Genomic DNA, 14,397 nt, shown 5'->3' with positions numbered 1-14,397 from the left:
TTCAGTCTGGTCTACTTGAGAACTTTAAACTGACTTCAGTACTGGTTAAGATACTTTCCTGGGGCGGACACCCACAGATATTACTATTATGTGGTGGTTTTCCTTCCATCAGCTATCTCATTACATACACATGTACTCAATTTGAATGTTGTCACAGAAGGGGAAGTTGACACCTTTTATGTAAAAGATTAACCATGTGGCATTATTGCAGTTCTGTTGTACACTAAGTTCAGATGGCTGTTCCAACTGAAACCCTTATTTTCAGCAGCCTAACCAACCCTTTCCCTACTTTCAAAATAAAACCTAAAGGGCACGAAACTCTTCCCACTTTATCTCAGCCCAAAGGTCAAAGCTTCAAAAAATTCCATGCAGCCACTTTTAAGATCCTCTGAGTAACAAAACCGTACCTTCCGTGCCTTTAATTACCTCTGTAGCTGCTGCCACAGGAGTCAGAAGTCCCCAGATTTAGTGCCCCATAAGGGGAGCTGCATTTGATCTACATGAAGAAATAGTTTAGAAATAAATGTCTTAATGATTTCAAAAGAGTGTAGTCTGTGGTGCATTTGGTTTATCTTGCTGAAATTAATACAGACTGTAAAGAGCTTGTTAAAGAACAGGATTTTTTTGGTGAAATTTAGAAATATTCCCACCACCTTTAAATGTAGAGTGTGTTCCTCCAAATAGAGAGACACTTCTAGAGCTTGGGAGCACAATCATGAAATAAACACAGTTACTTTTATTTAATGTTCTAAGTGTTCCCAGCGTTGGTTACATCTCAGAGTGTCCGTTCTTAAAAAAATAGCCTCCCAATTCATTGGGTAATGTATTAATTTCAACCTACGGAGCAAAGGATATGGATTTGCACACATGCAGATCTGCACTCAGCACCTGTGATTCTAAATCTTTTTTCTGGCAAACTGTCAGTAGATGTGCACACTAGCCTGAGACCTGGCAAAGAAACAAACCTGGTGAAAGGCTAGTTCTTGCGTGCCATGAGATTGAGTCAGTGTGTTTTCCTGGTTTGTATTGCTTCGTTCATGTTACCCACTGACATCGCCCGATGCAAGATGTTTTTTAAAAGAAAAAACAAAACCACTAACGGAATCCCACCGATGCTCCACGGAGTTATTTACGTGATATGGGGGAGGAATGAGAGGGCGCTAAATGGGGTAGCAAAGATGGGACTAGGGAACAAGAGAGTGGGAACATTCTGCTCTGGATCGCTGCCACAGAGTTTCCCAGCTCCCTGACATTTGAGATTGCTTCAATAGCTCCTCTTTTGTTTTCCTGTACTGAAGAGGTAAGGAGCTCAGCCAGGGGAAAGCTTGGTCTATACTTAAGTCCACATAGTAAAAACCAGACCCCTGACCTACATAGTTATGCCAACCTTAGTCCCAGTGCAGAGGCAGCTATGTTGATGCTTCCCGTGATGTAAGTATTTTTGTTCGGGGAGGCAGTGTTCCTGCACCAATGGAATAAACCCTTATTTTGGTATAGGCTGCATCTGTGCTGCGGTGCTATGCTGGCATAGCTAGGCCAATATATCCTTCATATCCACCATAGACACATCCAAGGCGACAGAATGCTGCAGAGAGGTGGAATTTCAGGAAGCAGGAAATGAGCTGGCCATAGTAAGGCCATGTCTACACTACAGGCCCTATAGCGATGGGCTACTGTGCCATAGTATAGATGGAAGGGGGTTTTCTATTGCTGTAAGTAATCTACTTCTCCAAGAGGTGGTAGTTAGGTCACCAGAAGAATTCTTGAGCTTCATCTGTTCTGGGGGTTAGTTCAGTTTAACTATGGTGCTCAGGGTATGAATTTTTCACACTGCTGAGGTATGTAGCTAGGTCCATCTAAGTATAGCTCACATGTTAGTGTGAGACAATTACGATTCCCCAGTGCAGCAGGTTGGTTCATGTCTCACCTTCTTAAAATGTTGTGAGGTGAATGGCTGGAACATCAGCCTCGCGTACCACCAGTGGTACATGTACCACTCTGCCTAGAGCCTTCAGTTGCAAGGGAGAGGAATTGTCACCAGTGCTTCACTCTCTGAGTCCTCAGATTCATTCAGCGTCCACTGACTAAATATCCTGTTTTTTTCACATCAGTGATCTGCCTGAAGCCAGTGGGAGCACTTCTGAAAATCAGGCCCCAAAAGACTAACCTTCGTATAGTTGCCATCCCCTAGAGAAAGAACTTAACAATGAGTCTGAGTCTCTTATTCCAGCTCCGTCCACCCTTTAAGGAAAGATTCTGCTGGTAAACAGGGATGTTTAATTTTAGTGTTGTGCAATTCAATCACTCCTGCAAAATGCTCGAAATTGCCAAATTAAACTGGTTGACAAAATACAGTCCTGTTCCAGTCGCTCCTGATGCAGCATTATGGTGGTGTTTTCTCCCTGTCATTGAGCCCATATAGCATATTCCACTCCCCCTCGTTCCTCATCTCCCACATCCCTTTGCATTAGTGGGAGATAGGTACATATGCTGAAAACTCTACAGACCTTTGTTATCGTCCAAAAGGCCCTCATGTGTGTACATATATGCAGAGATCTAAGGGGAAATATGTACACATAATACATATGTTCCTATGTAAAGACCTTTATACATCCTCAGAGGGTTGAAGCACCAAAAGGTAATTTTATGTAAGAAATATTTTATCATGAAAATTGACTTTTTCTGAAAACTGCAAAAATAGTGGTAATATTGTCTAGTGCTTTGATCATGAACCTGGGAGTCAAACATCTCCCTAGCTCTAATATTAGTTCCACTAGAGACTTTCTATATGACCTCTCATGAAAGGTGTGGAGAAAGTGAATAAGGAAGTGTTATTTACCCTTCCCATAACACACAAACCAGAGGTCATCCAGTGAAATTAAGAGGCAGCAGGTTTAAAACTAGCATAAGGAAGTACTTCTTCACACAATGCAGAGTCAGCCTATGGAACTCATTGCCAGGGGACGCTGTAAAGGCCAAAAGTATAACTGAGTTCAAAAAAAGGATAAGTTCATCAATGGCTATTAGCCAAGATGGTCAGGGACACAACCCTTGCTGTGGGTGTCTCTAAACCTCTGACTGCCAGACGCTGGGCCTGGATGACATGGGATGGATCACTCTGTAATTGTCCTGTTCTGTTCATTCCCTCGGAAGCACCTGGCATTGGCCACTGTCAGAAGACAGGATACTGGGCTAGATAGGCCATTGGACTGACCCAATATGGCTATTCTTATGTTCTTACCTTGTGCACAGTCACCTCTCGGTGCCTCAGTATCCCCATCTGTAAAATAGGCATTACAGTACTAATCTTCTGGGCATGCTGCAACCCCTCCCCCATGTTTGGTTTGAAAATCTATTTAGTCAAAAAAATTAGCATTTAAAAAAAACCCAACAACAACATTCTCTCAATTTAATAACTTTCCCCACGCTCCCCCCGCCCCCAAACTGGAAATATTGTGGGGGTTTTTTGTTTAAAGGGAGGGTAACAACTTTCTCTCACTTTACTTCCCCTGTACCCTCCATTCTCCAAATGAAGACTGTGAGTGGGGGAAATCCCCTAAATTTGAAATGAAACAAATTTTTGCGTAGAAATTTTGTCACATGGTTTAAAACAAAACAGGTAAAATGTTGACTACAATGAAAACGGTTTATTGTTTAAAAAAAAATCTTTTATGCGGTAGGGAACCATGTTTTTCAGCCACCTCTAGTTGTAAGGCCTTTCTATACCGGACTTTAGGGAAGAGGATGAATTCCTCCCTAGTCTGTACATAACCTCCATTGGCATTATAGGAGGTTATTATATGCAGAGACATGAAGGGAATCTACCTTTGACCAGAATGACTCTCTCCTTTCTTCATGGTGTTCCACTTACACATATCAGGATGTCTGTGGTATGACTATGGAGGTGATGGCAGTGTAAATTTATGTATGAGTGGAGGAGTTATTTTAGAAAAATTCTGTGGGAGGCAAATTTGTGTCAGAGTATAGAACATTATATGTGATTATATTATACCCTGCAAGGTCCAGGGAAAGTGGGGAAGGACAAAAACTGGAAGACATAATGGTTTGCCATAGACCTATGTAAAGTCTGGGGGTTGGAGGGGTGAATCCATGTCGAGGAGGCCACTGCCTCCTTTGCCCCATAGCGAATGACACCCCTGCCTGCAACCAGTTTATAACTCATGTTCCATTTCTTTTCAGACGTTTGCTGAAAAGTGAACTTGGATCCTTCATCACAGATTATTTCCAGGTAAGACGTGTTCCTTAACAGATAACTAAACGTTGCTCAGTTTTTAATTTGGTTTAGTTTGCTCTTGAAAACTTTTTCATATGTAGAAAAATAAATAGAATCGCTTCTTACAAGTAGGTAGCCTGAATTCAGTGTTCTCTGCCACACAGGTTCATGGAATCAAATACAGTATCTGGATTTTTTTTTTACTAAGGGCTGCATAGTTTTATGTTCAATAGTATTTGTTGTTATACATAGTAAAATAAAGATGACCAGCTCCCATGCTTCAGTATGTGATGTGATCACCTGCTGGGATCAGGAAGGAAATGCCTCTCCTGAGCTCTCTAATAGAGAACTGGGTGCACTGATGTTTCTTTTTGCCTTGGGTTGGCAGCAGTCTCTAGTGGTTAGCGCACAGGACTGGGAGGCAGGGGTGGAGCTGGGTCCAGGAAAAAAAGTGATCTGCTCCCGGTTCTGTCAATAATTTGATGTATTGCCTTGAGTAAATCACTTCCCCTCTGTAAACTAGGGCTGATGCCCACCTTTTATAAAGTGCTTTGAGAACCCTTTGAGATAAGTGCAAAGCATGGACTGGATAAACTAATATGGTACGGGAATTCCTATGTTTCCAACACTGATGCTCAGTTTCTCAGAGTGTAACTTAAACCCGCCCCACCCCCAATATTTAGAAATAGTGGATGAAAGTTTCTCTCTCTAGAGGCGGGGGGACAAACCCTACCCCACCCTATCAGCAGGAATTTAGTCTGATCACTATCTTGGGATCCCAGAAATGTAATTCCAGTTTGTGGTGGAGCAAAAATCTAAAGCCTGGAGAAGAGGTACAGTAATTAGTCACAAATGTGCACAAATGTAACAGCCTTTAACTAATAATGTCATTATCTGTGGTTAGACGTAACCACATGAAAGTATGTTTGAGATGAGTGCAGGGGCATGCTGATGGTTTCAGTACTGCAATCATTCAGTGGCGCTATTTAAAAAAGAGCAGGACTGCTGAGAACAACAGGGATTTCAGTGTTGGTTTTATTCTCTACCAGTAAAAGAGAAGAAAAAATTGCACCACTTCCTGAGGTGGCTGAAGTAGCTTGTGCACTGTGTCTGTAGTAAAAAAAAAAAAATAACTGACTGGTGTTGTTTCCTTTCAGTATTAGATTGCATGACTTAAAAAAAAAAAAATTGCTGTTGAGTGAAAAATAAACTCCTGTGTTGCGGGCAGCTGTGTTTCACCTCTTCAGACCCTATCTTCACAACCCTCTTTACTGGAAGGAGAAATCTTTTGATTCACTTAATGGGAGGACATTTCCTAGAATGTGAGCCAAGAGTCTAGCAGCAGTGAGACAGTAATGCAGTGAGTCCATATTACAAAGAGTTTGGTCTGAGTGGAAATCCACTATTACTGTAACTGGCTTTGGGGTTTTTTGTTTTTAGTTAAACATTGCAAACCATTATATTTGTTTAGATTTGTGAAGGACTCCAGAAGGGCCTACACAGGTGGTCGGATATTACAGACAGGCCTGATATAAAAACTACAACACAAGAGAAAACATACACTTGGGGGTACGTCTACACTGCGATAAAAGACCTGTGTCATGGCCATGGCTGGCCCAAGTGAGCTGACTTGGGCTCGGAGGGCTATAAAATTGAACGGTTGGTGTTTGGGTTTGGGCTGGAGCCCAGGCTGTGAGAACCTGTACACTGCAATTTTATAGGCCCACAGCCTGAGCCCCCTGAATCAGCTAACCCGGGCTCTGAGACTCAGTGCTGCCGTTTTTTTATCACAGTGTGGACAAGTGTGAAGCAATGCATGCTAGAAGGAACAATATACAGTGCTAGTATATAAGCACTGATTGGCTCTGAATGTTCTATGTTCTGGACTATACTGAAAGAGGCAAGTTTTGTTTTTTAACTTTGAATAAGATGTGCTTACACTATGCAAGCCAATCAGAAAAGTCCTGGAGGACTTAGGTTCAAATGCTGTCTAGGCCAAATGGATACCTGTGACATTAACTGATGCTTGCTCAACCTCTCCACAGTACAACCAATGATAGACTAAAATCCCCTCTGATCCTTATTGACTGGGCCTCCAGTTCAGGGCCAAGTCATATTAGTAAGTGGAACCTTGCCTTGTTTTGTGGACAACATGGGGATTCTTTCACCAAGGTTGTCAATCAGTAACACTGGAACTCAGATAGAATTGTAAAATATATCACTTTGATAGAACAGCAGAGTAATGATATTATTATATTATTGGCCCCTAAGACCACAATCAGGATTAGGATCCATATATGCTCAGCACTATACAAATACAGAAGACATGATGGTCCATGCCCCAAAATGCTGGCTGTGCAAGGGCTAGTCTACACTTGAGTTAATTTTAGGTTGTTGGGAGGAGGGTGGGGGCTGCACTGGTATAACTACATTCATGCAGCGGCACCAGTCCAAACACGAGCCATTGAAGTCAACAGGGCCAGAGTTTTACCTCTAGTATAGTCAAGTGCTAAAAATGTGACTTGCCCCAGTCTGGCTCTCACTGCTGCAAAAAAGCTTCAGTGCAGGCATTCCATAAGAGGACAAGCAATATGAGATGTAGACTAAAGAAGGATGCAATTTATCTTCCCCTGGTGTGTTTGTGAAATTAGAAACTTACAGTGCACATAATTGACTATAAAAAGTTGACATCCCTTTCCATGGATCTCTGTTCAAGAAGTAGCGAGGTAGTGGAATGGGGCAGTCTATGTGTTACTAACCAAACTAACTTGTTGGGGTTTCTCTATCAGAGAAGAACTCTTTTCTCATTAGGTTCTCTAAAGTTCTCTATTTTTGTTTTCCACCTTCCTTTGCATGGGTCACTTACTGGTTTAAACTAGAGTAAATGGTGGATTCTCTGTAACTTGAAGCATTTAAATTAAGATTTGAGGACCTCAGTAACTCAGCTGGAGGTTATTGGCCTGTTACAGGAGGGGGTGTGAGATTCTGTGGCCTGTGATGTGCAGGAGGTCAGACTAGATGATCATGATGGTCCTTCTGGCCTTAACGTCTATGAGTTTAAAATGTACAACCTGCCCTCCTCTGTCCCAAGGATAGATCTGTTTTCCCCTCAAGATGATGTGCGCAATACTCTAGTGGCAAGCAGGACAATTACCTGAATCTTCCAAAGTTTGAAAATTATAAAGTGCCTTCAACATTTTTCATCCTGTTACATTACAGAGTACACTACACTATTAGTAAGTGCTAAGATAATTGTCAAATCATATTTTCCATAGTTTGAGTGCTGGCTCTTACATTATTTTTTAAAGAATTGTTTCAACCACTGAAGGTTTTCCATGGAACATAGTTCAATGCTAAGACAAAGCTAACTTTGTGAGTCACTTGAATTGGTTGCTCAGAAGTAATTTTCACCAACACTCATGGAAATTTCCAGTTCTTACACTGCATGGAATCTTCAAGAATGGAATGAGCTAGTAAGTATCTTCATATTTCTTAGATTGTCCTAATGAAGTCTAGGGAGATTTTATCTTCAAAATCCCCATGGCCCCAGTGTTATCAAGTCTGTCTTGTAGTTAAACCAAGCCATAATATAACAGACTAATGCACCCACTCATTAAGATCTCAGTGGAAATTCAAATGTTTGATTCTGAAGGAGGTTTGTGTTACTAATCTGCTGCCTTAGTAACTTTAGAGGCGCTATAGGCCATGTTACTGAAAGTGATCTTTGAGCTTCTAAAGACCAAATAACCAGCACCCAGTATATTCTGCCACTCCTGATTTTCTGCAGGATCTACCCTGTGCTGAATGTTTCTGAATCCACATTTTCAGTTATCTTGCTATCCCTCATGGATGTGAAGAAAGCCTTAAAAATGTAAACCTATTGCAGATTGACATATTGATAAATTATGTACCTGAGTCTGCAGGCAGCCTGAAATGATAGCTTTGGATGGGTGAATTGCTTCTTCTCATATCCCAGTGGGTTGCTAACTCTCAAATCCAGCGGTGGAAAATGTAAATGTTAAGTATTTAACTGCTGACCGCTTTAGCCAAAATACCCAGCTAATGTGCTTACCCCAAACTGACTCCTTCTGAGGTGTGGAAACCCAAGCTATTCCTTGCCCAGCTGCCAAAACCTCCAGCTTCCTCCAACATCTACATACAGTACAAAACTGTGGTGTACTGAAAGCATAGAGACAACATAAAATATATTTACTTTGACATCAAAATCAGTAATAGGCTTCTGTACTGATTGTGTTCTCATATTTAATTTAATCAAAACCTCAATTTCTTAAAATTGAAATGAAGCTGCTGCTGAATTTTCAAGCCTGTGGCACCAGAGGGTTGCAGAATCCAGAGACCTTGTCCCAGAGTTTAGGTCCAGTTTGCTGAGGCATATACAGAGCTTTGCAAATAACCCATATATGGGATAGCTAAATCCCCACTAGGGTGTCCAGATTTTCAAAGAAAATAGACAAATTTATGCTAGAGCTGTGCTTAAAAAAAATAAAAATAAAAATCACGTCTCCTCCTCTATCCCACCCAGTTCTTGAAAGAAGAAGAAGATGATTTTAGCCCGAATGTTCTGTAGCGCAAATCTGCTTTTTCTCCTGCTGACGGCCATGGCCCCTCTATCCTACGCCCAGCCTATTGGGTTAAAACTGCATAAGGCCGAAGCCTTGAGGAGCCGAGCCAGAGGACTAATAAAATTTCCCCTGCACCTCGCACTTTCCCCTGCTAGGCTCTTAGGGGGACAGCTCCACCAGAGACTCCTTAGGATTGGTCCAGTCCTCTGATCTTGGAGGGGCTTAATAGGCAAAGCAACCCTAATGGACTGTGTGTGTGTAGGGTATGATCCCACTAGAGGGCCCAGTCCTGCCTGGTGCAGGTGGCCGTGGAAGGTGTTCATCACCTCGCAGGGCTAGCCCAAAGCTCCTTTGCGGAGCTGACTGATTCACCAGCAGGGACTCTGAATTTTAGCTGTTGCCACTAAAATTTACATGAAACTGTGGGCCCTGCTTAGTCACTTTACTCTGAAATGCAACCGTATGTGGGCAGGAGTGTTGTCCGTTTTCCCTGTAGCTGCTGTAACACTGAAACACTGTGGGCTGGATTCTTACAGTAACACCCTCTTTGTGAAAGGCTGCAACTCTGCCTGGCACACACTCTGTCCTCTTTCCTCATGCTTAGGCCTGGTTCACACCTCTGAGCACCCTATCTATGCCAATGCCTGTATGCCAATCTATGCCAATCTCACCCTCGATGTAGATGCAGCTATGCTGACCGAAAAATGTTTCAGTTGACTTAACTACTGTCACTTGGCAAAGTGGAGTTCCTACAGCGATGGAACAACCCACTGTAGGAAACGTCCACACTGGGGCACTGCAGTGGCATCGTTCTGGCGCTGTAGCTGTGCCCGTTGTGCAGACATGGCTTCAGTCACTTTCTCGCTTTGTCTGCCCGTAAAGCCTCCCTCTGATTTCTTTGCATTAAAAGTAGTGAAAGGCTTGCCCAAGCTCCCTAGATCTAAACTGCTTTGTATTTTTGAGGCACTGTGACATACAAAGGTGAAAGGTGTGACAGAATACATCCCTGTATTCACACCCTACACACTGTTGTAATAATCTTTGTATAAGGTATGCCTTGTAAGGTATCATCTGAAAACTCCTAATTTGCTGGTCAGTATTGTTCTGGTAAAATGTGTGTGGCAACATTGTATGTGAAGTTACAAGATTTCCTTGTATGGTGGTGGTAACACATGTTCCAAACCCCACTGCCCTGCCCAAGCAGAAGTCAGATGTGTCCTAAACAAAGGAAGGAACGTGTGTTTGCCTTAATTTGCATTTAAGCAGTAAACAGAGTCATCATGCAGGAAGGGGGAAAAAAAGGAAGTTCAAACGGGTGAAAAAATCTGCAGGGAACATCCTTCCACATAGAGTCTTTGTCTCCTGGGTCTCAGCTGGAAATGTTTTTCAAGAGAGGGACTGAAACAGTAAAAAGAAGGGACAAAAATCCCAATGCACCCTGCTTCCTCTCCCTGCCCAAATCAGTCTGTGCATCTGAGATGATCAAAGGAAACAGCTATTGGACTTTGGTCCGCTAAAGAGTTTGGTCAGTAACCTTGCTGGAAGCAAGTGGTGAGAATTTGCTTTGCAGCTAAGATAGTTTCTTAAGTAGTTACTAGTAAGCATTTAACCTTTATTTTTCTTGCACCTATTTCTGACATTTATGCCTCATTACTTGTACTCACTTAAAATCTCTCTCTTTGTAGTTAATAAACTTGTTTTACTTTTTATCTAATACAGTTCGTTGAAGATGGAGGTCTGGGCACGCTGTTTATAATAATAAGATGGCATATTATTCCCTTAAAGGAATAACAGAGTTAATATATTTGTACTGTTCAGGAGAGGGCTGTGCAGTACAGGATATACATTTCTGGGGGAAGATCTGGGATTAGGGGGTCACCCTGCAGTATAACCCAGGCTGCTGAGAGCCAGGATGCAGCTGCCAGAGTGCAGTTACACACAGACACTCTGGTGTGGCTTACATGCTGGAAGGTTGTTTGTGAGCGGCCCAGGTGGGAGCTTCTACTGCAAGGCATTATAAGGCACCCAAGGTTGCAGGGCAGGGGTGAGACAGCCCCAAATAGTCTGGATTGTGCCCTGGTATGTCACAGGTATCTCTTCTGCTCCGGAATGTTGTGGCTTATTCTGTCTATTGGGCCAAAATAAGCTCCCATATCCATCCATCTAGCTAAATTTTGGAGAGTTTCAGGGCTGAACTCTGCAGCTAAGGCCCAATTACGGTTTTAAAGCAACTCCTACAAGTGGGAAGATGTGTATCTACAATCTGGAGCTGTACAGAACTGGCAAATGGCTTTCTGAAAAATTCTGGGAGCATAATTTTAGGTGACACTTGTCCTTCAGATGTCTGTTTCCTTGCAAAATTTGATGCCAGAGCTACATGTTCAAAGCAAGACCTGTGCAAATTGATCAGAGATGGAGCTTGTATTGAGCTAAAGAAATTATGAAATATGATGTAAAAAAAATTTAGTGAAACAGGCTCAATTTTTTAAAAATTGATATGGAAATAAGCCTTTCATTTTAAACAGTTGTTTGTCCTTGGTGAGTATATTTTTTAGAAATATAGGACATCTCTAGTGCTGAAATTTGAAGGGAAAAGAATCCTGAAGTCGTTTCTGATTTTGTGTGTGTGTGTGTATTTTCTTTTGTAAAGAAGAAGAGAGGCATGTTGAAGAATGTTAATTGCTTTCTTTGGTTAGTTGGAGAATTCCTCCACCCCCTTTTGAACTTCAGGAACGTGGTCACAGGCATATCCATCTTCCAGACAAGATGTGAAACTGCTTGTGATGGCTAAATATTCCCCTGATGCTTTTCATAAGATTTGGGGTGTTTACTGTAGCATCCTGGCCAATTTCCAGCTCAGGTAATTGCATTCTGCCTACTTAAAATTCACCCTCCAGATACAATTGGAGAGGTTTGCTTCGTTCCCCTACAGGAGAAAAAAACTTCCGTGCTTTGTCACTCGGACAAAGAAGCTGTCACCCACCAAGTGACTGCATTTTACTGATGGGCATGTGACTCCCTTTGGGAACTTTCTAGTCCAACAATGTCCATACAGAGCAGACAGGACTCAGTGTTTGAGGCTTTATCCAAAGAGCCTCCCTGCCGCACACCTGCCCCCATCACGTGCATGCACTTTCTCTGTCTCTGTCTCTCTCTCTCACTCTGACTCACTCACTGGAAAATGTACTGTGCTCATCTTCCTTGAGGAGAAAGATCTGAGTTGACTTGGCTGGGATTCTTGGCCCTCTCAGATGCTCCTTCCAGCCATAGACCTGTAACAGAGTTACTGTGATTTTATATGCATTATAAAAACATAGGAGTTCTCATCCTATCAGACTTCATAAATCCATTTGTTTGTATCTGCTATCAAACACACACCTTCCCAAACTTACCTGGGCCATGTTTGCCAACTGTTTGGGAGTTAATCCAGTGTCTTGTTCCTTCTCAGTCCATCTCCTCTTCCCACAGTGAAGTAGTAATACAATGTTTGTGGCACCCATCACTAGACCTACAGCAACTTGTGATGCCCTGACTGTAAGGTTAAAATTTCACTATGGGATTCAGGAGAAAGTTGATTCAGAAGGGGAATAATCTCTTACCCAAGCATACAATTCTTCTATAATAGCAAGTGGGAAGAAGGTGGGTGGGCAGCGTAGTTCCCTTTCATATAGACATGTGTCCTTCAAGCTTGCTTGGTGTGTGAGCTTTTATCTGCTCCTGCTTGTAACTGTATCAGATTGGTTTTTCCCTAGGCTATATCCCTTTATGTTGCCTATAGCAACTAGGGATAAAGCAGTAATGAGACCTGTAATCTAGATAAGGTCTGGTGCAAACCTTTGCTTCATTCTGTGTTTGTTAAAGTGTATTCGTTCCTCAGCAAACTACACTGTTGGATTTTTTTAAAATGCAAATATATCTGGCTGAGTGCTTGATTTTGGGAGGAGGAAGCTTAAATTCAATCTGTTTCCAATCTTGGTGTCTTTTGGCAGTAAAGCAAAGCAGCTCCTGGATTAATCAACAGAAAAACCTGTTCTGCTAAATGAATCCAAAATCTGTAGAGAGATGAGGTGGGTGAGGTAATATCTTTTATTGGACCAACTTCGGTGTCACTTCACCTTGAGTTGTCCCTTAGAATATGTGCTAACTACCTGTGCTTAACTATCTGTTCAATCTTGTATTTAGCTGTGATACTCTCAGACCCACAGAAGAGCTCGGTGCAGGACCGATGGAAGCTCCCTAAAAGCAGGGGAGTGTGGGGGCACCAGTGCCTGAACTGTGGCCCTGCCCCCCTCTTGCTGCCCCTTCCCCCTGAAGCCCTGCCCCTGCGCCGCCCCTTTCCCTGAGGCCCCATTCTCATATCGTCACTTCTCCCCAAAACCCTGCCCCTGTTCGTCCCCCTCCCCCCCCGTTGCTCACCCTTGTGGTCGGTAAAAAGTGATGTGTCCATGGCCCTGTGGCCCCCCTGTTCCAGTGCCCCTTGCTCTGTGTGACTCGAAAGCTTGTCTCTCTCTCTCTCTCTCACCAACAGAAGTTGGCACAATAAAAGCTATTACCTCACCCACCTTGTCTCTCTCAGATCCTGGGCCCACCATGGCTACCCCGGCACCCAAAATCTGTAGGGACGTACCCAGAAAAGTGAATGTGTCTCTCAAAGGACTTGTCTTCACCCTCGGGAAACTTTGAGACAATTAAAGTTCCACCAGTATTTGCAGTGTAGGAAGCCTGAAGCTTTGTGGGCACAAGGTTAGTCTCCACTATAGAGCAGGTTGGAAAATAGGGGGTGGGATTTTCTGCAGAAATGTTTGACGTTTTGTCAAAAACCCAAATCAGAAAGTTGAAATTTTTCACAAAAGGCAGACCCTGTTTGCAAAAACCTTAGTTTAGTCAGGCCAGGCCTACAGTACAAACATACATTAGTATAACTACATCGCTCAGGGGATTGAAAAATCCACATCCCTGAGCGACACACTTATACTGACCTAGCCCCCAGTACAGACACTGCTATTTCGACTGGTGGGCTTCTCTCTCGACATAGCTGCTGTCTCTCGCGGAGGTGAATTAACTATGCTGATGGGAGAGGATTTCCTGTTGGCGTAATAACGTCTTCACTGAAGTGGTTTAAGTGTAGAGCTGTTCTCACAAACCCCAAATTATCCACTGGAAAAAAGTTTTAGTGGAAAATGCTCGACTAATCCTAGCACCTTTGGAGCTGTAGCATGGATGGGGTGACATCTGCTGCTGGCATTCAAAGCACTGTGTTATGTGACCCTACTAAAAAGCATATTGTAATTGCATTTCTAAATCATGCAAAAGCCTTTGACCTTTGCAGGGCTGTAGCACGATGCAGAAACACAGTGCCATCTATGATGTATGCCCAAACCATAAATTGTTTCTGTGGACTAAAGTGCTGTTATCTAGTCCCCTAGCACCATTGCATCCACACTGATCTGGGTAGCTCTGCTTGTTTGTTCCAGGGATGTGAAATTGCCTGCATGCAGGGGCTAGTATGTGGGGAATGGAGCCCTAAGGGCCTATACAGTTGAATTCCTTAATCTGCTTGCAAATGAGGCACAAATGATT

At 42.8% G+C, this 14,397-nt stretch overlaps 1 protein-coding gene across 10 annotated transcripts in view; it reads left to right on the top strand.

The window, feature by feature from the left end:
* The window catches only part of PRR5L (proline rich 5 like), an 81,603-nt gene that overhangs the window by 33,702 nt on the left and 33,504 nt on the right, over positions 1-14,397 (top strand). For all 10 annotated transcript variants that reach the window (XM_045013819.1, XM_045013815.1, XM_045013814.1 and 7 more), the window contains one exon: positions 4,201-4,249. In XM_045013819.1, coding sequence (XP_044869754.1) covers positions 4,201-4,249 — 49 coding nt within the window. The remainder of the gene's footprint in view (positions 1-4,200; positions 4,250-14,397) is intronic.

This window comes from Mauremys mutica, chromosome 4, assembly GCF_020497125.1.
Source record: "Mauremys mutica isolate MM-2020 ecotype Southern chromosome 4, ASM2049712v1, whole genome shotgun sequence".
NCBI lineage: Eukaryota > Metazoa > Chordata > Testudines > Geoemydidae > Mauremys > Mauremys mutica.
This window is presented reverse-complemented; position numbering and strand designations above follow the sequence as displayed.